Below are 27,794 nucleotides of genomic sequence, written 5' to 3'. Positions count from 1 at the left end.
AGTTGTTATTTGTTATCTACTGTTATGTTGGTTGCTGCCCTTCTGTTGGCTCTGAGTCTGGTGTTGTAACTGTGCTGCAGAGGCGGCAGTGAACTCGGAGGGGAAGGAATAGGGGAGTGTGGAAGGGAGGAGAGGATGGGTGGAGTCAATTGTGACGAGACTGACAAAGGGGTGGAATCAACCGTATTGCTGGAAGTAGGCTTAATATCTGTAGGTATGGGAGGAATATTATAACTAACCACATTCTTCACGACTGTTCACTTTTCATGTAACATACCACTCAGTCGAGCAGCTCGTCTCCTTTCTCCCAGTTCTTCCCAGCCCAAACTTTGCAAAAAAAATTTAACGCTACTCTTTTGTTGGAAATTACCCAGAACAAATCCAGTTGCTTATCTTTGGATTTTTTCCAGTTCTGTTGAATTCTGACCTCAAAATTGGGTCTCCCATTTCATCAGCATCAATAGATTCTTCTTGTTACAGAACATTATCATCTACTTCCTTCTCTTGATACAATTGTTGGATAAGTTCCTACCATCTTTCTGCCTTGTCTTCTTTTGCAAGATGTGATTTTCCATTTAAGCTCTTATTTTTATTTTTTTATTTTTGCTAGTTGCTTTACGTCGCACCGACACAAATAGGTCTTATGGCGATGATGGGACAGGAAAGGTCTAAAACCATCTTCAGGGCTGCCGACAGTGGGGTTCGAACCTATTATCTCCCGAATACTGGATACTGTTTTCCTTTCTCCAAAGGTTTCCTTGATTTTCCTGTATGCAGCATGTAACTTCTCCTTCATCCATTCTTCCTTCCCTGCCCTGCACTTTCTATCTGCTTAATTCTTTATTAGTCTGTATTCTCTTCTGCCCTCTTCATTTTTTGCATTCCTGTATTTTTGCTGTTCATCAAACAGGTCTAATATCTCCCCAGTTATCCACGGATTTTTTCTTGATCTTACCTTTCTTCCTAACTTTTCTTCAGCAGCCCTACTGACCACATTCTTCACGACTGTTCACTTTTCATCTGTTGTGTTTCCGTCAGCCTTTTCATTCAGTCCTTGTGCAACATGTTCCTTGAAACAATCCCTCACACTCTTTTCTTTCAACTTTTCTAGATCCAATCTTCTTGCATTTCTTCAACTTCACATGACATTTCATGATCAAGTTGTGGTCAGAGTCCACGTCTGCTCTTGGTAAAGTCTTGCAATCGAACACGTGGTTTCTGAATTGATGCCTAATCATAATGAAGTCTATTTGATACCTTTCTGTGTCTCCAGGTCTTGTCCACGAGTACAGCCGATGTTTGTAGTGTTTGAACTAAGTATTAGCCAGGACTAAATTATGATCAGTGCAGAATCCAACTAGCCATCTTCCTCTTTCATTCCTTTGTCCCAGTCTACTGCATTACCTTGTCTTCCTTGGCCTACCACTGCATTCCATTCTGCGATCACTATTTGATTCTTGTCCCCTTTTACACACTGTATTACATCTTCTATCACTTAATATATTCTTTCTATTTCTTCACCTTCTGGTGATCTAGTAGGCATATAGAACTGCACTATTGTAGTTGGCATCGGCATGGTGTCGAACTTGACAACAATAAGTCGTTCACTATGCCGGTAGTAGTAGTTAGCCTGGTGCCCTATTTTCTTATTCATTATTAAACCAACTCCTTCATTTCCCATGTTTGATTTTGGGTTGATAATTCTGTAGTTGCCTGACCAAAAATCCTGCACTTCCTGCCAACATACTTCGCTTTTACCAACTACATCTAATTTTAGTATATCCATTTCCCTATTCTGATTATCTAACCTACCACAATGATTCAAACTCTTAACATTCCACGCTCCGACTTGCAAAATGTCAGTATTCATCTTCCTGATGACTGCCCCCTCCTGAGTAGTCCCCACCAGAGATCCCCATGGGGGAACAATTTTACCTCTGGAATATTTTATTCGGGAGGAAGCCATCATCAGTACATTATTCATTCATACAGAAAGAGCAATATGTCCTCTAGAGTTAGTTACGGCTATAGTTTCCCATTGCTTTCAGCCGTGTAGCAGTATCAACAAAGCTTAGCCATGATAAATACTGTAAAATACTGTATTATTACAAGGCCATATCTGTCAATCATCCACTCTGCTGCTCTTGCAATTTCCGCAAGGTTGTTACTCCCCTTTCCAAAATCATTCCTCAGTCTGGTCTCTCGACAGATACCCCTCCGATATGGTTGCACCTACAGTTCGGACTCATTTGCCTCACACGACCCCACCACCAATCCCGGTTTATGAATTCTGCTTCATCCACTGAGTTCATTCTTAACTCAGTCTTTATCTCCTCGTTCTGCATACCTTCCTGCCTTTGTTCCAACCTCTTTTATGCCAGCAATCATAAAGCTACTTTCATACCTGTTTCATTTTATGTATACGATATCCTGAGTCCACCTAGCTTTTACTCCTGTACAGCAATTCTGATCTGAAAACAGCCTGGTAAGATACATATGTCCATGAGCTGACTTCTTACAGAATACTGTTCACTGCAACTGCAAGAAAATTGCATTAACTTTGCTGCATCTTGATTCAATCTTCCTTGCTAGACTACCACCCTTGGAGAATACACATCCTAAATACGAGGGTTACTTTTAAACTAAGGTGCGATCAATGTAGCTTTGTAAAGTTAGTGTGCCTGTTGAATTGTGCACGCACGTTGTCTCCCAGCATGCCTTGGGCATGAGTCGACACCAGTTCCAGTCGTAACATCATTGCATATGGTTTGGTATGGGCAGTTGAAATGTTTCAGATAACTGAGCGACCACCCCCCCCCCCCCCCCCCCGAGTGTGAAATGAGGTCTGTGATTCAAGGCAGGATAATGTCCATGATCAACCACGATCGGACAGACCTTTTGTAATCTCAGATGATTTGGTGCGTTCAGTAGACGCAAAAATGCAGATCGATGTTTCACAATTTCCAATTTGTCACTGCAATTTTCACAAGTTTGAAGGTCAATGCTACACCAAATCCCTTCTGACACCGATGAAGAAGAGAAAACAGCAGTTGAAATTGGCTTCAGTCAGAGACAGGAGAGTTTTACGATGAGGGGATACACAAATTTGTAAAAATAAACTTGTGTTCTCATCATGAGGCGGTGCAGCCCTGTTTAGACACATCCCCATTGGAGGTGAGCTGCATGTGCCATTTTAGCCACATACCAGCCCTCCTGCCATTCTTAAATATCTGGCAGTACCGGGAATCGAACCTAGGTCTTCGAGGATGGCACTAATAATGCTAACCATTACGTTACGGAGGTGGACACAAAAACTGGTGGAACGCTATGATAAATGTTTAAACAAACACGGTAACTATGTTGAAAAATAGCTAAATGTGTCAAGAGGGCATAACACAAATTTTTGGCAAGATCATTATTACTTTTGTATCTATTGAGAAATGGACTTTACTTCAAAAATAGCCTTTGTACTTGAAATGATCTACCTGTTCCAGTTTTGTATTCCCAACCTGACATTCGATTCTGTTAGGTTTTTTCCCTACCGACATCTTTTTAAGTCCTGAAAATGTTCATATTCATATTGTACTCACTGCACCCATTTTCATGTTCCGAGATATTGAACTGCAGGCTTTCAACACAATCTGACATTAGACCAAGTCATCAGCATGTCCAAATTGTTAACTACATTTCTACTTAATAGAATCCCTCCTGGTCATCTTATACATTACAGCCTTTTCTAACCCCTGAAAGTAACTTAAACCAAGAACTTATTCTAATGAGTCATCCAATTATCCTGGAACTGGAGGGGCAGTTGGGAGAGATTAAGCCGACAGCTGTGCGGGAGGAAGGGGAGCCTGTAGGGACTACCAGTTCTGGCTTTAACTTGCAACACAGTTTGTTTTGTGTTTCAGTGAGGCAACACCTTTGTGCAATGTGAAGTGAGAATAAATCGAAAATAATAATAGGCCTAATTACTATATTCCACATTGAATGTTTATTTACAATTTGTACGGTATGCGCCAAAATATACAGTACTCATTTTCGAGCAGTGCGCATGCGCATGCCTGAGCATTTGCGTGTTGTTACATCGCCATGATGAATTGTTAATTGTGTAAAGAACGTTGTGCTCTGTGATTGGAAGTGACAATGGGTCTCGCGACGGAGGAAAAAGTGTTTATAGTGGAGTATTATTTTTGCTCGTATGGAAACGGTTATCAAGGTTTGTGGCTGAACAATATCGTGAGCACATCAATAAGCCAGCACCTAGCAACACAGTTATGCTATCTATTGATAAAAAATTTCATTGTACGGGTAGTGTATTGTGTCAACGCAAGGGAAGGTCTGGTAGGCCAGTAACTGTGTTCACAAATGAAAATCATGGATGTGTCCTCAATCAGGTGTTGCAGTCTCTAAAGCGAAGTCTTCGGGGAACAGCCCTGAAATTAAACATCAGTCCTACGTCACTTCGACGATTGTTTAAAGACATAGGTGGATTTCCGTACCGAATACAGGTTGGGCAATGATTGACGGAGCATGATAGGTATGTCAGGGTGGAATATTGTGCACGATTTTTGGCCATGGTGTACAAGGATCCAGATTTCTTGTTCAACGTGTGGTTCTCCGACGGAAGTCACATTCACTTGGACGGTTTTATCAATCACCAAACAACTCGCTTTCTTGGTTTTGAGAGGCCAGACACTATAGTCCAGAAATTGCTACATAGTGTGCGTATGACGATTTGGTGTGCAGTGTCAGGAAATGGTGTGCTAGGTCCGTATTTCATAGAGAATGATGATGGTGAACCTCTTACTGTTAACCAGGAATGCTATAGGAACATGGTGATCAGGCCATTTATTCAGGATCTAAGAAGGTTTTGTCGTGCCAGGAACATGAAGATGAATAGACAGCGATTCCAACAAGACAGGGCTACCTGCCACAGCGCTCGACAGACTATGGCTATGCTGCAAGAAACCTTTCCAGGGTGAATAATTTCCCGTGGGCTGAGTTCCCCTACCCATCACATTCACCTAATGCTTACACGTGGGGAATGTTAAAGGAGCAAATTTTCAATTGTCCAGATCCACCCAAAACTGTGCCTGCATTACGTCAGAACATCGTCTCGTTCTTTGGGACTCTGCAGCAACCTATGTTCCAGAATATGTTGGAAAATCTGCGTGATCGTTATGAACACTGCCTACTGTGCAATGGAGCACATTTTGAACATTTACACTATCATCTCGATAAAGAAGGTAATGACAGTAAGACCAACATAATTTCCAGTACTGTGTATTTTAGCGCATGCTATATGTCCGTATAGAACTTACTCATACTATTAAATTGAAATAAGCCACAATTTAACAAGATGAATGCCAAATATTAAAGACAAACTTCTCTCTGTATCCACTCCAATAATGTACCGCACACGCCCTGCGTCAATATGCACATGGTCTTCAAGCTAGCCTAAAGTGCGAGCTTTTCCTGGCACAACATAAATATTACTTCCTTGTTGAGCAAGTCGTTTTTCCTCTCCAGTTTTCTATTCCCTTTGTGACTAGGTTGCTTATACTGGCATGCATGACTTCTCAATAATTCTTCTCAATGTGCATTCAGAAAGGGTCATGACTAGAGCTCAGATTTCCATGCAAATGCACGTTTTTAAATAAGGTGGTTACACTTATCAAACTTTGCAAATATTCATTATACGGCATAACGATTCCAAATAATCGTTCTTTTTCCCTGCATGTTTGCATGTTTTGGCCTTTTTAGGAGAAAATTCATGCATAATGCATATTTTGAAGATTTTGAATTTAATAGCAAATATTTGGACGTATAATATTGCATAATATGACTTTTCTGCTGACTTTGGGATATAGGGTATAATGTTAACTTGGATGATAGTGCCTTTTATGGATGTTGGTGTGCAGAAGTTGGGACCATTTTTCCACGTTATACAGTATGTCTGTTACTGAGAGACAGAGATAATGTACTCCTGGCATCCTATGTTACAACCAAAGTTAGTACATACGGTAGGGGTCCTATAATCCAATTAACCAGGCACTTTCTTATCTGTTGCTTGAGTAAACATTGACATAAGCCGGAAGTCCCCACGCCGATCTCTGTAATTCTTAGGAATAAGGTGTCCCTATACATTGCTATAAATTGAACCTTGAATTGTGCATTACTCATTGATGGCTCATTTGTACGTCTACATTAGACGTCACACGTCTTTGTTATTGCAGCAGGCAATTGTCACCAATTATTGAGGACATTCAAAAGTGTCTGCAATCATCGCACGGAGAAGTAGCTGCGACAGCTAGAGATCTTCACTAATGTGAACATTAGATTTTAGAAAACTATTATACTTTGAGGTCACTAAGTTCGGGGCCCTGACCAAACTTTAGGTTAAGTTTATTGTGGCCGAAGATACTTACGACAGTTAAGCAAAACATGTCCCAACTTATAACACCAGCTGTAATGATTGTATCCTAAATATAAGAACTGATAAGTATTGGAAAGGTGGTTTTAACTTACTGTTTTCAATTACTTTTTATAAGCTAGAGATAGGTCAAATAAAGTGATCCGTTCAAGTCCTGACTTTGAATTTGTCAAACTTATTAAGACGCATTTTGTTGAACATGCAAAAGACGTACAACTTGAACACACTTCATCCCAAATGTCTTCACCTAAGTATGCACATGTCACTTCTTATGATGTAGAAAGGCAATTTTCTGTGTTTAAGAACATGCTTACAGATAAACGGAGGAGCTTAAATGAAGACAATTTGGAGAAATTAAAGTAGTTTCAAAAGGAACAAAATTTTGATAGTGCATATTTTCCAGTTTATTGTGCATGTTTTGCCAAATAATAGTGCATGAATGCATGCATATTTTGAGATTTGATAGTGTATGGAAATCCGGGCCCTAGTCATGACTAAGAGAATGAAAGTCACAATGAAAGTTCCACGTAAAATACTCTTGAATGTTATTTCTGAAGCACACTTGAACTTCAGTTTATGATACTATAATACTTTCTTCTGACATACTTATGACTGACTTACCCCATTGTGACTACTTTACGTAAAGATTTATTAGTTACTCCATCGGCTGCTTCAGCTTCCTCCTCCTGTTGGGAATCCAACTGAATAACTTCCAAATCATAACTAGGTCCATGGGAAAGCTCTTCATCCAGATAATACTGCCAAACATCTAAAGCTGGTAGATGCGACTGTGGACGTAGTACCTGTGGAGTATGGAAATTCAAAATGAAACACATGAAAAGATAGGATAGAGGATTATGTAATTTTATTGACTCTACTTGCCTCACAGTAGGGCATCAATGGTTATCTTACTGAATGACTGCTCATTAATAATCATAGCCTAATACTCCTAATCGTATCTCAGGTTGTGTACATAAACTGGAAATCTGGTATTATTATTATTATTATTATTATTATTATTATTATTATTATTATTATTATTATTATTATTGTTATTATTGTTGGGCCTTAAGTATTACTCCCTGAAAATGACAAATAGGTACAAGCACATGCCTCTAGGCTTCAACACAAAGAACAAATTAAATGATTTTTAAAAAAATCCTATATTAAAATGCTGAAGAAAAAAAAAAAAAAAAAAAGCAGCATTTGTAATACCTACAATAACAATCTGATGAGAACAGCTCTTTCCAAACCAAAATTATATATTCTCTACATAATTTCTTCTCAATCCCTTGTAAACACTTTTGTTGCCATCTCTAAGAAAGAATGAAAATGTGTCAACTTCCTCCCACCAGAGAATGCCAGTTGACAAAGTATAATAAATTACATAAACTAAAAGTGTACATTTCAGCGTTAATTATCATGGTAATTCCTAGCTAATTCCGGTATAAGTGGTTTCGCATTAACGATACCGAACCTTTCAATGTAGCAATATAATCTAATACTAAGGGCCTGTACTACGACAACCAGATAAAAGTGCGGTTTAAGTTTATGTGGCAGTTTTCACATTTATCTGGAAGTTTGGTTGAAAACGCGTACTACGACTTTTGTTTATGTGCAATCTGGGAGAATATTCTCGAGGTTAGCTATGCCGAAGTTGCAGAGGCAGTTAACGCTCTTATCTGGGACGCTACTGTAAGAATCAAGATGGCTACACATCAAGATAAATCTACATCTGCGTGATGTTGTACGAAATTTAAGTTGTTACAATGAAATCTATATATATATTTATAAAGTATGTCATGCTTCTTGTCCAGCTATCACAGAATTCTTAAAAGATTTCCCAGTCTAGCATGTTGTTGCAACTGACTATATAAGTGGCACACAAGCAAGTCACCAGCAAGCTTTATGGGCAGCCATGGTCGTTAGGGCAACATCGTTTGCTACTATGCAGTTCTTTCTGGGTTCGAGTCTCAATAGCGTAATATTTTTTTACCTTCTAAATGTTAGTCGGTAGGGTACTAGAGGTGATTCTACACATTTCCTAACGATTAGAATGCGTGTCAAAAGCATGGGTTCTATACCAAATATATCCGCGACGCACATATGGAATAGAGGTATAAGACGTTGTTCATGGCAATTCGTCCGTCGAGTGAGGATGTTAAGGTTATATTTCTTTGACTTCATAACAACTTGCTACTAAGTATTTACACTAAAGTGAGATAAATGCTTGCCGCTTACTATTCTCACATCGTATTGAAAAGAAAGAAACTAACTACTTATTCAATGAGCAAGCAATAAATTGAATTAATAATCAAATTAATGATTCTACACTGCATCAGCGGCATTAATAACGAATATAAACTTTACTTTCGCCGTAACGTGCATCCTCGTAAATAGTACTAGACAAAAAAAAAATAAAAAAATAAAATAAGAAATAAATATAAAAAAATAAAAAAATAAAAAAATAATATTAAGATACATAACCTGAATCTTAGCTTTTGCGTCCAGGTTACATTTTCAGTGTTTTTATTTTCTATTACAGTTTTGTTACATAGGTAATTAATTTTAAAATTTCTTCGTATGTGTAGATTTCAGTCCTAATTCTGTTTTTGACCTGAACTTCCACATTATAGCTTAATAAGAGTCTGATATTGGATTCTAGTAATAGTTTCAAAAGGAATAGAGCTAAACAAATGAAAACACCAGGGAACACGTACACCACCGCGCTAAATTTCACTATATTTTCAGTAACCTTATAACCAAACCAATAAAAATGTTACTACATCTTCCGCATTACAATACCACAGTTAAAATCCGTGGTAGTACGCAAGAAAATATTTAACTTCTAGTTTGCAAAACTGCAGCCTACGTATCTGGCTGTTTACCTGACAGTCGTAGTACAGGCCCTAAATGTAGACTAATTTGTTTACAAGTTTGGACAAAGTATAAAAATATCTACTAAAATTTTTGGAATACAATGGAACCTCAATTCTCCGTTTTTGGAGGGACCACAGAAAAAAAAGTACAACACGGGAAAATGGAAAATCTGGGAACGAATGACCAACAATTTGGCTAAACATCACAAAAATGAAATATATACACATATAATCTCACAAACACCCCTAAGGCAAACCAAACTACAGCCCCAATGGGCCTTCCGCCTACAAAGCGACCACCCTCGGTCCGAAAACCTGCAGATTACGAGGTGACGCATGGTCAGTGTGAGAATCCTCTCTGCCGTTATTTCTGGCTCTCTAGACCGTGGTCGCCATATCATGATTAAATAGCTCTTCAATTTAAGTTAATTGTGGAATGACAGAACTTGGAACCGGCCCTCATATCCAGGTAAAAATGCCTGATCTGGCCAGTAATCGAACCAGGGCCCTCTGGGTGAGAGGCAGGCAAAGTTAGACAGCGGGGCTGGCTTCAAACGTTAATTACCGGTACACGACTTAAAAATCTCATAATTTTACATTCAGTTTTACCGGGGAAACTTAGTCAGTTTCCTCTGAAAACTTCGTCATATTCCTTAGAAAACTTCTTTCAGTTCAACAACTTTGATCAGCAAAACTTTCGAAAAATGTAATACCCGTAACGCCAAGCCAAACAACAATCAACCACAAGTAGTTTTTCATTCTCTAATCTAATAAAATAATGCACATTAGATACAAAAGCGTCCAATATGATGGCAAAATCCTTTTTTCTTTAAATCTTCCATATTAATTTGGTCACTGGTATACTGTTCGTAGTAAGTTTATGGATATTTTGTACCCCTTAAATTAGGCCTAAACTACATCGACTTTTAAAGGTTATGTTGAACTCGAGAATATGGTTTCGATAGTACCATTCCTCAAGTTCTCGAATGCATTCTGCCCATCACTAATCACAATCAAATTGGAAAGAGAAAATATATCATTAACACTTCTGAAATTATGATTATTCGTGACCTTGAGCTCAGCAGGAAAGCGCGCCCGCTGTATAAATACAAGTCGGTACGAGTGCGAAATGATACAAAGTTTTTAAATGTAACGTGCACAAATAAAACAATTGCGGCTTAAATAACATTTTAACACATAAACATGAAATTTCCAGTCTTATATTGGGACGAAAAGAGTAATAGGCAATCCCAAAACCTCCCATGGCTTTATGTATGTAAGGTGCAACATCTGTTCTGGTCTCGATATCATAATCGTATACGATAATATTAAAATACTAAATTTGTGTTACTTAAGAAGGAGCAGTTTCGATTCCTGCCTGAAAGCCCATTGACTATACAGTGCCCTGAGGGAAATGCCGAAAACCTGTTTGGCGATACACTTGAAAAAAGTAAAAAAATAAACATCTAACCCTGAACATAATGTAGACGTTTTGCAAGTACGAACATTTATCGAAACTCGTTCCGTCTTCAAATAGAGCTGTGAAAATGCACTCCGTATCCTTCCATTTGTCATGGGCACTCTCCGCTTTATGATTTCCGAGGATTCTCAAAACAATACTACCCGAATGCGATGCTAAGATGATCCCTTATGCAAGTTCACCGCTGATTGCTTTTCCAGTACAGTACTTCTTCAAATTATCACAATGAAGGGATGTCAACACCAAGATCCATAAGTATGCTGTAGCTGTCCTTTTGTATGAAACAGTTTCTTGAAAAACGTGTGATCGAGGATTTAGCGTTGATGGGACTGAAATTTCTGGACGGTTGATCTGGGAAAATGTTTCTTCGAGGAATGGATATTGCAGGATTTTTACAACGTGATTTAATTAGGATGCTCACAGGACCACGTACTTGAACGAATAATACGGGAAAACGTAGTTTCTGGGAATGTATAATCGAGGTTCTACTGCAGTTTCTCTGGCACCTATCATTAATTCTATAACACTGATATTCCTATTAACACTATTTTTCCTTCACTCAGGGAACTGTGGGCCTGTATATGCTTTTCTTCTCTAGATTACTTCTATATAGCTGCTCAGCACTGTCCTCAAACTTAACTGTTGCATCAATTACAACAGCACATTCTTTCTTTCTGTCAAATGCAATAATGTTCAGTCAACATTCACAACCACCTGCAGCAAGACAGTGAACTTCCTCATGCCCCTCAAAACCAAAACCAGATTCCTTTAATCCATTTGCTATCATCATCCAAACCGAGTGATGACAGATGTTCGTTGGAAGTTATCCATGATGACAAGATCACAGAACATGAGAAAGGGTTTCAAACTTGTTCCAGTGCATACAAGAGGATCCATCAGGTGATCTGCCTGGAAGAACTCCTACAGGTATTACTTTTGCTGCCATCCTGACAGATCTTGCCACTCTGGAGATGTGAGGCCTCTTTTGTCGAACACTCATCAATTTCCAGGTGTATATTCTCTGTGTAATTCCAACCTTTTCCTTTTTGGGGAAGTTCATACCATTCTCACGGCCTAACCACCCAAAAGCTGGTTCTATTCCCGTGATCGTAACTCTCATTCACGATTCCTTGATTACATAAAAGAAATAGCCAAATTCAACAGCTTCAACACCAACACGATCAACAGGATCATCAACAAAGTAAAACTAAAATGAACAACGCAGCTTTCCCCAATAAAACCCAATAAACCCAAATACACAACTTTCACATACACCAATCCAGTTATCCACCAGATAGCCAACCCCCTGAAAAAGCATGAAGTTAACATTGCTTTCAAAATGCAGAACATGAACCAGAACATATTTTGCAACCAAAACTCTGTCAACCTAAGAAATAATCGCTATGCAGGCTCAGGTATTTACAGACTCACCTGTTCACAATGCAATTGCTCGTACATCGGACAAACTGGCCGAAGCTTCCAAACCCGATATTTAGAACACTATAATGCCCAAAAACACAATAAATTTTCCGCAATGAGTACCCACATGAGGGACACTGGCCACCACTTCACCACAATAGAACAAGACTTAAAAATCCTAAAGAGTTGAGAAAGGCAAACTAATGACTGAATTCGAGAATCTATACATCTTTCTACACCAACACTTCAATAAAGACAAAAACCTCAACGAGATAATAGATATAAAAAAACTCCTTTATGATCAAATTCCCACCTTGCTACAAAAAAATGAATTTTCAAGGCAATAACTTTTCTAAAATCTTTAATAACACATGAACTAACTCTCCCAGCACGTTGATAGTCACCCCCATCCCCCCTACCTTCCCCATTCCAACCAATTCCCTCACATGCAATGAGAGCAAGCCCATACCTCCTCCCACCCAAGCGCTTCCCCCTCCATTACGACCCCATCGATACAATACGAGAAATAAAAACCACATGACCATCAAAAACACAACAACACCCAACACAAGTAAACATCATCTCAACTGCAATAGAAAAAAGACATCAACACTATCCACGTAATTTTCGAGTCCATACACTCCCCCCCACCTCTTTTTTCAACTCGACACCTTATTAACCATCACTCCCAACACATTACAAGCTCATCCCTCCACTCTACCTCCCTCAATACCGTCAAACTCTCCTCTGTGCATGAACTCCGCCCATGCTCCTCCCTCCCGAAGGTCTCCAACCCCCGCCGCCAAACGCCAAACACATGCGTGTAATATCGTCTGAGCCTCCTGCATAGTCAATCAACACTCGCCAACAAGTAGCTTCTCAGTGACTCATCAGGTATGTAACACAACATTTACTCTTCTTTACTTATCAAGATCTTTTCTTTACACACCAATTTAATAATAACATCTCAATTACAGATAACTTCCTCTCCACGCAACACAACTTTTAACAACACGCTAGAATCCAGCGCGCACTGGCACGAACATAGCGTGCCACTTCGGCTCCTCTTCACAAACAGTCAAAGAAGATGTCTCGTCCCAGCTATGACAGTCCGACTCTGTAGTAATGTACTTGATCATTTAATCACTCTACTGCAGATTATACCATAAGCAGCTCCATTCTATTTCACCAGCCCAGCAGCACAAAACAACAACTTCATCTCGAGGTCCTCTATGTTTTCATTTACGGAATAGTATCAGTTTAAAGTCTCACTAGCATCTCACACTGAAGTTTTCACATACTAATAAAAGCTACATGAAGTTAACAGAACTATAAAGTGATAAAATTCTATCCTGCAACATATTCCCTGTAAATCCAATTATCAATAAAATAACTGCCGTCATTGTTGCCATTCACAATGCACCGTGTACTCAATGACACCCAATGAGTCTCCGTCCATGCTAACCAAATTGAACGTACTTATTGAGCCATATTCATGAACCTGGGACTTCAACCAGACAACTTCCAGTATAACTACGCCTATAGAACCTCATTTGACATTCTTGAATAAATGGTGGAATATTTTTCCCTGCTCCCTATGGTTATAAACCGAGGTTGGACCACTCTGCATATAACTGATAGTGTTAATGCTGCAATCATCAACCATCGGCTAAAACGATGGGATGCACTTGATACCAGACATTTTGTATCATTTCTCCCCAAGCTGCTCCCTTGTAAATATGTATTATAAGCTTGTAATTTCTCAAATGTTCAATTGGATATTGTAAAATTACTGTATAGTTACCCTGTTAACCTGTAATCGTCCAACCATTGGCAGTAATTACTGTATGAACATTGACACCAGACACTTTATACCCTTTCTCCCCTATCTGTTTCCATGTAAATATGTATATAAGCTTTATAATTTCCTGTGGTTTCCTAATAGAGTAGTGTCGATTATTCTTCGAACCACCACTGCTGGACTCTGCTAAATACCTTGTGATTTTACGCATTGGTGCCGACTACTGTGTCTATGAACATATATTGTTTAATAACTGTATCATCACTGAACATGTTTTTCTTTTTTTTCTTTACTTTCCCATTGTAACATGTTAAGCTTGTATCTTAGTGTTTGCAATTTAATTACCAAACAGGTGCCTGATTTGTACCTTGAGGAGGTGCTTTGACTGATGATGCCCTCAATGAAGGGCGAAACATGTCTCAATAGGAAATAATAATAATAAATTCCTAATGTTTAAAAATTCATAATGTATTGAATAGGTGACACTACAAACCCTTTAGCATCCTACATCCTCTATTTCTCATGGACTACTTGGACCTAGGATTTCTGGTTTTAAGTATGGTTTAGCAGTTGTTAAGGTGTTACAGATATGCTTCCCATTTTGAACAATATAGACCTAATCCCTTGAATTTTCTTGCTGTATATAGCATTGCATCAGGTGTTTCACGAGGAAAAAAGAATTTCTTCAACAGCACTTTTGATTATCTTATTAGTATCTACCAGGAACTTCAAGGGAAGTTGATTTAATGGAGCGTTTTGGAACAGATATACAGAAACTGGCGAAATATAATTAAAGATAATTAACAGTTTCTGTTCTGACTTGAGTAAGTAATTTGATAAAATGTTACGTTTGTCAGCCAGGTTCTGAATTATAGAATTAGGATCAAACTTCAGCTGCACAGAAAGGTTAACCCCCAAATATTTAATTGATTGCTCTCTGCAGATATTTCAATAGTCATTCCACCCAGCTGTACAGGCTAACTCATTCCTGGTTGCTTGGAAAATTTATAATGTCCAATAACGGACCAACTAATTGGTATTATAAATTTACTCATTCAGAACAAATATTGGAGGTTCCCTATGGGAATCATCATCTTTATCATCTGATGGCCAGGCAGGTATTAAATTTGAAAATGAGACGAAGTCTCTCATAGTGCATTGGCACTGCCGGTGGCTCCAAGTAGCTTACGTGGTATGCACGGTATGCACAAGCCATAGGTCTTGGTAGATGTACCATTTACCAACTGATGAGCCCAACTTAGCACACTGGGGTGAAACGCTGGTAACCAGGAGTGAGTTAGCTGGAAAATTTATCATGTCCAATAACTAGGGCCCAGATTTAAAAAAAAATGCATATGCGCAATATGCAATTGCATATTTTGGCATATTTTAAGGGTTAGTGCATATTCTAGTTGTAACAGTATATTCCGGTACATAATATCGGAATTTAAGAACAATTACAAGAATTACTAAAATAAATCTGTTTTATACATTGCCTAGTTGCCTATTTTATGTGCATCCCTCACTGGTTGGTATTTTCGACTCTCTGTGTAACGGCACTTTACTTTCACAACTGACAATGGCAACACGTAGTTTAGGTGTGGGTAGGCAGGCTGGACTTCCATGAATTCCTTTCTCTACCACAGCAGATAATAATCTCAGGGGGTTGGGCACTTGGTCAGGACAGAAGTATCTTCAGTTCACTAGTTATGTTCCATTTTAATGCCCTGCATCTCATTTTTAAAAGTGTTAGTTTCTAAAAATGCCTAAGGAAAAGAGTAAGAGAAGAGATTTGCTCTATCAGTGGGTGTCGGGTAATAGGGACTATTCAACAGATGGTTCATTGTGTACTGTCAAGTTTGCTCAAAGGAAGTGAAATGTGAAAAAAAATTTCAGCTTGAACAGCATTCAAAAACAACTTCACATATTAAAACAATGGAGGGGAAGAAGAGCACATCACAACAACTACTACTTATGCAGGTAAAGCCCAAGTCCTGTATTCTTCATACATTTTCAAATGATCTTTGCAGGACTTTCATATGCAGCAACATTCCATGGAATAAATTAAACAATCCAGTTCTGCGATCATTTCTCGAGAAATATTGTGTAAATCAAAAAATACCAGATGAATCAACTCTTAGGAAAAATTACCTAACTCCGCTATATGAATCTACACTGGAATTGATCCGTTCTGATATCGGAAGGAACTATGTCTGGATATCGGTGGATGAGACAACGGATTCACGTGGCCGTTACATAGCAAATTTCGTGGTTGGTACATTACATCCAGAAGAACCCGGTAAGCCGCATCTTCTTGCTTGTAAAGCACCTACTAGAGAAAACCAACCATAGCACAATAGCAAGATTTGTAAATGATTCTCTGCGACTATTGTGGCCATCTGAAATTGAGAATAATTGTTGTAAAGTGCTTGTACTGCTCACAGATGCAACTTCGTGTATGTTGAAAGTAGCAAAGGCCCTCCAAGTATTTTATCCAAAAGTCATACACGTAACCTGTTTAGCGCACGGATTACACCGCATTGTGCACACAGCTTCCAGCTGTTAATTTAATTGGATGTGGGAAGAAACTGTTTCTGAAAACACCAGCTCATATCCAGTTCTACAAAGATTGTCTACCTGAAGTTCCTTTGCCACCTGAACCTGTCCTGACTAGGTGGGGGACATGGTATTCTGCAGCATCATTTTATCAGGAAAATTTTAATGAAGTGAAAGAAGTGGTCACAAAAATTGAAGATGAGCATATTGTGTGTGTCCGTGATGCAAAAGTTGTGTTTGAAACTGCTACTGTATATCAAGATGTGAATTTCGTTCATGCATATTTTTCTAAACTTCCAAGAGCCATTGAGAGCTTAGAATCTTCTGGTACTTCCCTCCATGAATCACTTGATCTCATTGAGAAAGCTGCATCTTCATTGAATTCCACTCCAGGTGAAATTAGGGAGATTAAATGCAAGATGGAAAAGGTGTTGAATTCAAAACCAGGACTGAAGAAGATGAAGTTAGTCAATACTTGAGTGGAACTAGGGTATCCTTGCCAGATGTATGCTCTGAAACGTTGGTGCCCATGTATAAGTACTGTCCAATCACGTCAGTTGATGTAGAACGATCATTCTCAGCCTATAAACTCATGTTGACGGACAATAGACATAGTTTGTCTCCAGAAAACATTGAAAGACTACTAGTTACCTATTGTGATGCTTCTTTTTGCAATAAATGAAACCTGTAAATAGGTAAACGAATAAAATTGAATATTTTTAAGAGCATATTTCCTTATTTTCCGTGCATACATTCTAACTTTTTAGTGCATATTTGCATGCATATTTTCAAGTTCTTTAGTGTATATAAATCCGGGCCCTACCAATAACGGACAAACTAATTGGTATTATAAATTTACTCATTCGGAACAAATATTTCAGGTTCCCTATGGAGCTTAACATCTTTATCAACGTCATATCAGTCAATCATCTAGACTGCTGCCCTTGCAATTTCGGAAAGGCTGCTACCCCACTTTCGATGAACCATTCGCTAGTCTGGTGTACCGACAGATACCCATCCAATATGGTTGCACGTATGACTCGGCTATCTGCTTCACTGGGATGCCTCCCAAGCCTTAAGGTCACATGGTTCGCAGGGGAGGAGCAGATAATAATTGGTCTATAATTATTAGCAATATTTTGGTTATCGTCATCATCATCATCAATACCATCATTTCTTCGCTCCAGCAAACTGGGTGCAGTTGTGCACAAGCCTCCTCCAGTTTGTCCTGTCCATCCACAGATGTTGTTCATGTATTAAAAACCAGTTCACATCTCTAATTTCGAAGTGACTCAATACTAGCTAATAGTACAGCAGGAGGAGAGAACTTCAACTCATTTGCATGGATGCGGTAACAGTGGAATTTGGAACCCAGAACATAGTACCTAAGGATGTACATCTCTCACAAGGTAACATCGGCAATGGTTAAGCGCCGATCGCGATGAAACTTGGAAAACACATTGAGGTACACGTAAAAAAAGATGTCAGCAACAATTTTGGCTGCCGACAATCATTATGGCGTTAACTAAGGGGTCTAAAAGTTGTGACATTTCAAGTTCCGCGCGATCAGCGATGAATACCTGCTGGCCAATGCTAAGCCGGCACACTGCGTGCCTGCAGACACACCTATGCAGCTCCTCCCCTCCCCACTCCAACTGGTTTGCCACCACACGTTTCCCTTCTCACCGCGTTTGCCGGCTGCTTAGCTGTTGAACGGGACCGGCTCTATACTTCGCTTCTTTTCGTACTGTAATTATTGAAATCCTTTAAATAACATTCCGTTTCACACATAATGATAATAAATAACCTAAACTAATATACCCATATTTTATTCATATGTTATATTTTCATTCCTGCTAATTCTGGAGTTGTCACATTCATGGGTACAACTCTAGAGTTAAGTACCATTGAATGGAAAATTTTAAGTTCCCATTGAGGGAATTAGATATTTTTCACCAATAGAGCATGTCAAAAACAGATCAGATGTAAGGCTTTTCAGGCGTTTGCTCTATTAACCAGCGTTTCGTCTTAAGTCTGATACTAGACTCGTCAGAGTGGGATGTGTCAGACCCTACCCACTGACGCTGCCTGAAAAGCCTTACATCTGATCTGTTTTTGACAGGCTCTATTGGTGAAAAATATCTAATTCCCTCCATGTGAACTTAGAATTTTCCATTCAGAATTGCTAGGTGGGCAATAATTCCATTGTGGAGATTTATCTTCCGTATGCAGTTAACAGACTGTGCCTCTTAAAATGGCTTCTGATAAGTTCACCTGCGAGGAGCTCAGCAGAGGGAAAACGCATAACACACGCCCGAACTTTTTCGGCTGGGTGGCCATCACCTTTAATCGCCCACTCAGTCGGCCCACTATAAACACAAACAGGCAGACGCCTAGTTGGCAGTCGCCTACCCTCATCATGACCTACTGCCTCATCCCTGGCGTGGAACTCAACATTCCCGAAGACCATATATATGAAGACCTCCAAGCAGACGACGTTCCAGTTCTCAACGCCTTCAGACTACAGGACGGTCAGACCGCAGCACCATCTACTCACGTTTTAGTCCAACTAGAAAGAGAAGAAGCCCAACGTCGCCTGTTCACCACCGGAGCAAATATCCATAATAAAAACTACGCAGTGGTGCCAACCCCTCCATGCATCCTGAACCAAATAAAAGCCGACCCTTATCACATCCCCATCATCCAGGTGCCCCCATCGCCCCTACCAACCTTACCCACAACAACAACAACAACAACAACAACAACTACCCTCACAACCATAACTCCGTCAACTTGTACCCCCTCACCAGACATATTCACCACCGTCACAACTTCCCACCCATCCCCAGTAATGTCATCATCCTGCCTGATATCATCATCCCAGCAGACCCCAGCCACCCCACCACTGCAATTTCCGCCGGACGCCGCAGTCTCACCACCAGCAAACCAACAACAGACGCCCCCACCAGCCGTCTTCAGCTGCGTACTACGTGGGATATCTCCAGAAGTCACCGAGCAAGACATAATACAAGAACTACGGAAAACTGGAGTCAATGTACTTAGAGCTATAAGAATTTACAACAGCCATGGACCTACTTTCATGATGCGCCTCCAGATGCCCAGTAAAGAAGACGCCCAGCACCTCATCAGTACCGGCGCACAAGTCTATGGTCGCCGCCATCGAGTAGAGCCCTCCCAATCCCCACACCTAACCCCACGAAACCGCCAACCATCGAACAATTCGCACCACCGCCCCCAGCCAACCCTCCCCTGTGTTCCACCATATCCACAACAAACTCCATTCCCTCTCCCAACTGGACCCATCCCTCTACCTCTCCAAACATACGACCTTCTTCGCCTCCTCATTCTATCTCTCCATAACATCACCACCACCCTCCAGTTCCTAACCTCCCATAGCTACCCCGGACCCTACGTCCAACCGACTTAGGCACATCATACTCATCCTTAAGAATTGTATCACCTCATTCATCAGTCCGAATTGTAAAACTCACTAAAATATCAATAAAGTCTTATATACAAGCATTTAGACAAGACGCAAATCCTCTCCCATCTCCTACTTCTTCAAGTCCTTATCCACCTCCTTCTTCCCTCACATCTACCCAACCTGCCCGCATCTCTTGGCCAGAGAGAGGGCGACACCCTCTAGGTGGCCCGCCCCACCCCTTCAGGGTGGGGAATGAAAGCATTAAAAAAAAAAAAAAAAAAAAGTTCACCTGCATACACCCCAGCGTCAGTGGGTAGGGTCTGACACATCCAACTCTGATGAGTCTAGTGTAAGACCTAAGACAAAACGCTGGTTAATAGAGCAAACGCCTGAAAAGCCTTGCATCTAATCTGTTTAAATACCACTGGGTGTGGTCAAATGCCTTAAAGTTGTCGGTAGAGTCCTTTATAGTGGACATACATATGGAATTAAATTAAATCAACCCACCTTTAAACAACGTTAAATACCTTTTTATTTAAAGAAATTACGTGCCCAGGTAGAGGATCTCAATGAATGTAATGAGATTCGGTACCTCAGGATATCAAAACCTGGTTATAGGTCCAGATCATCATCTTATGTCCCCTTCCCCCCCACCCATTTTGTGTACGCTATCAGTTGTGTTATAACGAAACGACATCGCGGACGACAACAACAACAATTATAAACTCAGAGTTTGAAACTACTGGTATTCTCCATATTGCGTACTCTGGTATAAGGAATAAGCCTATAGGTACAATGTTTTTATTTGTGCTAATACTGAACAATTTATTTATGTTTTGCAGTGACAGATACAATGCGTTTCAATTGCAGCAATGGTTGTCGAATATAAATCAATTTAATGCATAGGCAACTTTGGTATGAGTATGACATGGAATGCAGTAAAGTTTGACATAATAAGAAAAGCCTTGATAAATAAAAAAGGTGTGCATTTATACATGCAGTAGATATACAGTAATCAGAGGCAGACCTGTAGTCATACTTTACTGGTACTTTTGCGTTATAGCTGACCAAGGTCTATGTATTCAACAAGTAACGATATTAAAGTATCACACTACAGTCTTCTGGGTGTAATGGCAGTTACATACGCAAAAAGTTAAATGGCCATTGTACGAACTGGTACAACAACAAACAATTACAAGGCAACACAATAAATGACTCTGTATACATTACATCGGGCAAACTCCCCGTCAGTAACTGATAGTAAACAAAAGCAATCTTTGGTCTATTCGAAACATTAAAAAATAGTGAAAAGAAAACCAACAAAACACAATTAACAACAGACATCATACTTTTTTGTTTTTGCTAATTGCTTTCCGTTACACCAACACTGACAGGTCTTATGGCGATGATGGGAGAGGAAAGGCCTAGGAGCTGGAAGGAAGCGGCCGTAGCCTTAATTAAGGTACAGCCCCAGCATTTGCCTGGTGTGAAAATGGGAAACCACGGAAAACAATCTTCACGGCTGTTGACAGTGGGATTCGAACCCACTATCTCCCGGATTCAAGCTCACAGCCGTGCGCCTCTAACTGCACAGCTAACTCGCCCGGTGCAAATATTTTCATAAACATTTCAGAAAATGTAAACTGACGAATACAATGTGGAAATTACAAAGGAGAGATATGAGGAAGGCTGATAGAGTACGCAAAGTGTAGCACCGGTTCTCTTCGACAGCTAAGCAGATGTGCAGGCGTGGGGAGGAGGGAAACGTGCGGTGGCAAACTAGAACTAGGTGTGTAGGGGAGGAGGTGCAGGGGTGTGGCACAAAGCAGACAGTGTGCTGGCTAAGCATTGGCCAGCAGGTATTCATAACTGTTCGCGCGGAACTTGAAATGTCGCAAATTTTAGGACCCTTAGTTAACGCCCTAATGAATGTCGGCATCCAAAATTGATGCTGACATCATTTTTACGTGTACCTCAATGTGTTTTCCAAGTTTCATCGCGATCGGCGACTTAACCATTGCCGATGTTTCCTTGTCAGTGGTGCATCGGAACCTTGTGGTTGACAAGATATCGGGCGGGCTCTCCATGAGGCCCAAGTACTAAGTTTGTACAGTAGTACCACAATGTTTCCATCTGGTACATATAGTTTTAATTCACAAGAATGGTAATCGAAATTATATGTGAGACATAAAGTGCCGATGACATCATAGCGCGAGTACAACTATTACTGTATTTTCTCGCATAATTAATGCCCTTGCATAATTTACGCATCCAAATATTTTTGGGTCCAAAGTGGAGAAAAAGAAATGTTCATGTATTTGACGCACCCACCTCTTCGAACATCTATCACGCAGCTCCAGATGCGTCTTGAAATAAAGATTTCAACTACTCAGGTAGCAGCCTTCCTATTGCAAAACCGGGCATTCCAAATACTGGGCAACGTCCTGTTATCAGCTGGTAGGAAATACCACTGGACTAGTTCTGTGAGAGAATCAGCCCAGAAGTGACTAGGGATGGTCTAGCCCAGTCTGATACAAACATATTTTACGAGTGTTTAGGATATGGGACATGTGTTTTATGTGATCTCAATATTGTTTCTTAGTTCACAGTGAGCAAGTGTTTGAGTAATACTGCATCATATAAACTTGCGGTGATCAGTTATGCTGAAACATACAGAATAGGGCAGTGGGCCACAATTATCCACTGTCCGAATGCAATGTGCACTACCACGGTAACAGAGAAGTGCACTTCAAGCGACCAAGTCTCACAAAGAATTTCATGGACCAAACAGCGGCAAGTTTCCAAAAGTAGAGGAGGATCTGCTTAAATATATTTTGTTACACAACGTTGGATATGCCATTTCTCATGAAATGCTGTATTTTAAAGGATGAGAAATAGCTGCTGCACATGGAATCAGTGTCTTACTGATTTTCATAGCTTTGTGATTGAGAAATGTAAAGTGAAGGAACCACAGGTCAGACGCCAATCAGTTTCCATATGCCACAAAGTCAAACAATCGATAAGAAAGGGATATCGAGTTATATCAGACACTACCAGAAGCGAAGAACGATGTACTGCAATGCTTGCTGTAACAGGTGATGGCAGAAAGCTTGCACCTTACTGTATGTTGTTCTAAAATGAAAAAAATGCCTAAGGTAAAATTTCCACGAAGGATCCATGTTCGTATCCAAGAAAAGGGGTGGATGGACACGTCACTCGTACGTGATTGGATACGAATGTGAGACCTATGCGGAGTCCATTTTTAAGGAATATTTACTGTGTGATGTGAGATGTTGTGGTTGAATATTTTATTCATCTGTATGGTGTAAAATATTATTGTAGTATATTTTATTTGTGAGCCTCCGTGGCTCAGACGGCAGCGCATCGGCCTCTCACCGCTGGATACCGAGGTTCAAATCCCAGTCACTCCATGTGAGATTTATGCTGGACAAAGCGGAGGCGGGACAGGTTTTTCTCCGGGTACTCCGGTTGTCCCTGTCATCTTTCATTCCAGCAACACTCTCCATTCTCATTTCATAGCATCTATCAGTCATTAATAAATCACTTTGGGAGTGGCGACCCCATCGTAGTAACAGCCTATATCTGCTTCATTCATTACATCCCTGACCCAGTCAATGACTGAAAAACAGGTTGTAGGTTTTCATTTTCATTTTATTTGTATTCCCTTTACCTACTTAAGTAACTACTAGATTGTAAATTATTGTTCAGTAATAGCTAGAACAGTCCAGAAAGGTTGAGACACTTTTTTTTTTTTTGATTGTCAATTCTAGAAATATGTCCTTACTAATTCTGGAAGATGGAAAGTTCGAGATTAGTGTCAGTATATGTTCTGGAACATAGTCAAAACATCGCGACTGGGTAAAGGGTTACAATTGGCGGATCTGGGTGGCGATAGGCAAGCTCCTGTGCTCCGATTGGTCACTCTGTAATCACACCAAGGCCAGACTTTCCTTTCTAAGTGAGCGAGGCAGGATTTTGTGGTCTTTGGTTCTCTCGTCAGTCCAGGGTTTTGACGCACGTCGGCGTAACCTCGCTCCCAGGATGGGCTATCTTGGGGTAAGCACAGTTGATTTCAGTTCCGCTTTAATTTACATTTAATGTTCGCTGCTATTATCACATCGGAGTTTGCCCTACTTGCCACTCTGTTTCTCTGATTTTTAGAAAGCACGTTTTCTTTCATTTAAAAGTTGTATTTGTATCTTGTGTTTCCTCTTACCTCCAAAATTGTATTGTAGAATTGGATTATGCTAAGGGCCTGTACGACAGCCAGATAAAAGTGCGGTATATATTTATTTGGCAGTTTGGACATTTATCTGGAAGTTCGGTTTAAAACGCGTACTACAACTTCCGCTTATGTGCAATCTGGGAAAATATTCTCGAGTATAGCTATGCCAAAGTTGGAGAGGCTGTTAATGTTCTTATCTGGGACTTCGCTCCTATCGGGGACGCTACTGTAAAGAATCAAGATGGCTACACATCAAGATGAATATACATCTGCATGATGCTGGGCGAAATTAAGTTGTTACAACGTAATCTATATATATATTTATAAAGTATGTCATGCCTCATGTCCAGCTATCACAGAATTCTTAAAGGTTTCCCAAACTAGCAAGTTGTTGCTACTGACTATATGAGTAGCACACAAGCAGACAACATGAAACTTCATGGGTAGCTGTGATCATTAGGGCAGCATCGTTTGCTGCTGTGCCGGTTTTCGTGGGTTCGAGTCCCTATAGTGTAACATTTTTTTACCTTCTAATTCATAGTTGGTACGGTACTAGAGGTGATAGTACACATTTCCTAATCATTAAAATGCGTGTCAAAAGCGTGGGTTCTATTCCACATCTATCCGTGACGCACATATGGAGTAAATGTATACGACGTTGTTCGTGGCGATTCGTCCGTGGAATGAGGATGTAAGGAGGTTATATTTCTTTTACTTCATAACAACTTGCTACAAAAGTATTTACGCTAAAGTGAGATAAATATATGCCAGTTACTATTCTCACATTGTATTGAAAAGAAAGTAACTACTTATTCAATGAGCAAACAACAGATTGAATTAATAATAAAATTAATGATCCTACGCTGGATCAGTGGCATTAATCATGAATATAAACTTTACTTTCGCCGTAACGCTCATCCTCGTAAATAGTACTAGACAAAAAAGATACATAACCTGAATCTTAACTTTTGCGTCCAGGTTACATTTTCAGTGTTTTCATTTTCTATAACAGTTTCAGTTTTGTTATACAGTTAATTAATTTTAACATTTCTTCGTATGTGTATATTTCAGTCCTAATTCTGTTTTTGATCTGAACTTCCACATTATAGCTTAATAAGAGTCTGATACTGGTTTCTAGCAATACAATTTCAAAAGGAATAGAGCTAAACAAACTAAAACACCAGGGACACATATACCACCATGCTAAATTTCTACTATATTTTCAGTAACCTTATTACTAACCCAATAAAAATGTTACTATATCTTCCGCATTACAATACCATGGTTAAAATCCGTTGGTAGTACGCAAGAAAATATTACCGCTTGGCCTAATACCAAAGCTCTTGTCAAACAACATCTAATCTTGTATTCGTAAATTATGTAACTGGACTGTTTGGATAGATGAATTTTGTTCGAAACTTACCATGTAACGTTCATTTTGAAAATAATATCTTGAATCAAAGATCACCGTTGATTTTTCTGGAAACCCGCAACCTTCGTATCTCTATGGGCCTCGTAGATTTGCCCAAACACGTTGCACATTCCTCATGATAGTTGTCAAGTTGCCCAACCTGATATTTATTTGTGTATTGGCATAGTCCATCCCGTGTTTGTTGTGTGTTGAGGTTTTAGGTACCGTGTAATTTGATTTATTTCCTCCCTTTTTAACTGTGTATCGTGTAACCACTAAAACCCGGTTACAGAATGGTTTGGGGAAATATAGCCGGTGTCCCCCTTTCGATGCCTGGCCCTTCTCGTATTGGACCGTTTTCTTTTTTTTGCTGGTATGTAGTGTTTTGTACTTAGATGAAGTGTACTTTTATTAGTACCTACATGTTTATTTCACTTCAGATCGTATAGTCAGCTCGTAATGGGAAGAATATTTTCCAGTGTCGGTACTTCAAACCCACGTGTCCAACTGATATGATGTTCCCTTTTCAGAAAAAAATCTCACGCTGGAATTTTATGCCAAATGACGATTAACCACAAATGAGTTGAACCAATTGCGTTTCTATTATATTTGCTATATCATTTTATGTAAATGTATTTTAAGTAATTTTTTAAGTAGCTGAATTCCTTGAATAATTTAAGCATCCTAAGTTTTCGCCTCTATTTTTCGTCAAAAAAGTGTGTTAATTAACGCAAGAAAATACGGTACATGATGAAACCAAGAGTTATGTACAGGTTGAGGATAGGTCAGGTTGATTGAAAAAGCAGTAAGTTTGCAGTTGCGATCAACAGTATTCTGTAAGAAGAATGTCAGCTCCCAGACGAAACTTTGCTTTGCGGGAGCAAAAGTTGGGTGGATTAAGGATATCTTGTTCATAAGTTAGAAGTAACAGATATGAAAGTAGCGAGAATGATGCTGGTACAAACAGGTGGGAACAATGGTAGGAGGGCACTCGGAATGAGGAGATAAAGGCTAAGTTAGGAATGAACTTGATAAAGCTATACGTATAAACCGGCTTTGGTGGTGGGGTCATGTGAGGCGAATGGAGGAGGACAGGTTACCTAGGAGAATAATGGACTCTATTATGGAGGGTACGAGAAATAGAGGGAGACCAAGACGACAATGGTAGACTCAGTTTTTAAAGATAAGAGGTATAGAACTAAATGAGGCCACAGCTCTAGTTGCAAACAGAGGATTTTGGTGACGTTTAGTAAATTCACAGAGGCTTGCAGACTGAATGATGAAAGGCATAACTGCCTATAATGATGATGTATGTATTAATGAACTACACATAAGACTAAATGATCTCAAGAACAAACCAGACAAAATTAAGATTCTCAACAACTCACATGTAAGACTATAATTTTTTTTTTTTCAATTTGTTGTACGTCGCACCGACACAGATAGGTCTTATGGCGACGATGGGATAGGAAAGTGCTAGGAGTGGGAAGGAAGTAGCTGTGGCCGTAATTAAGGTACAGCCTCAGCATTTGCCTGGTGTGAAAATGGGAAACCATGGAAAACCATCTTCAGGGCTGCTGACAGTGGGGTTTGAACCCACTATCTCCCTAATACTGAATACTGGCCACACTTAAGCGACTGCAGCTATCGAGCTCGGTAGACTAAAAACCAAAATGAATAAAAGGGCAAAAGATAGTGTGTTCTCAACTGAAGAAAGGATGTTTGAATCTGAGAGGATGAAGGATTATTGGAAGCATAGAACAGCTAATTTTTTTTTGTATAATTGACTGGAATGGTCCTATGTTGGCCATAAAATGTTACAAATACAAAACTTACAGGATGTTCTGTATCTGGAGTGTACATGAAGTTGTAGAACAATGGAGACCTTGCATGTTGCTTCTCAATATAATCAAACACAGACTGTCCCAAGTTGGGGCCAGCGTTACTTCCAGCCAAGCGTCCACCTAAAATGAAACAGTCAACAAATGAAAGTAAATCAGTGCAGGTTTCACAGCAGCGAATATAAAATTATCTCCAATATTAACAGAATAGATGAAGTAATACAAACTGGTATTTCAATATCCAACTGTACACAGATCAAAATGGCCTGTGTGCCCACCA

General features: G+C 39.7%; 1 protein-coding gene across 1 annotated transcript in view; it reads right to left on the bottom strand.

Annotated features, from left to right (window-relative positions):
- Sbf (SET domain binding factor) overlaps positions 1 to 27,794 on the bottom strand; it is an 851,001-nt gene that overhangs the window by 168,677 nt on the left and 654,530 nt on the right. The window contains exons 29-30 of the mRNA XM_067143032.2: positions 27,510 to 27,637; positions 7,058 to 7,239 (exon numbers count right to left, since the gene is read on the bottom strand). Of these exons, the coding sequence (XP_066999133.1) occupies positions 7,058 to 7,239; positions 27,510 to 27,637 (310 nt within the window). The remainder of the gene's footprint in view (positions 1 to 7,057; positions 7,240 to 27,509; positions 27,638 to 27,794) is intronic.

Source organism: Anabrus simplex, chromosome 3 (assembly GCF_040414725.1).
Source record: "Anabrus simplex isolate iqAnaSimp1 chromosome 3, ASM4041472v1, whole genome shotgun sequence".
In the NCBI taxonomy this organism is placed as follows: domain Eukaryota; kingdom Metazoa; phylum Arthropoda; class Insecta; order Orthoptera; family Tettigoniidae; genus Anabrus; species Anabrus simplex.
Note: the sequence above shows the minus strand (reverse complement) of the source record. Positions and strands in the feature narration are given on the sequence as shown.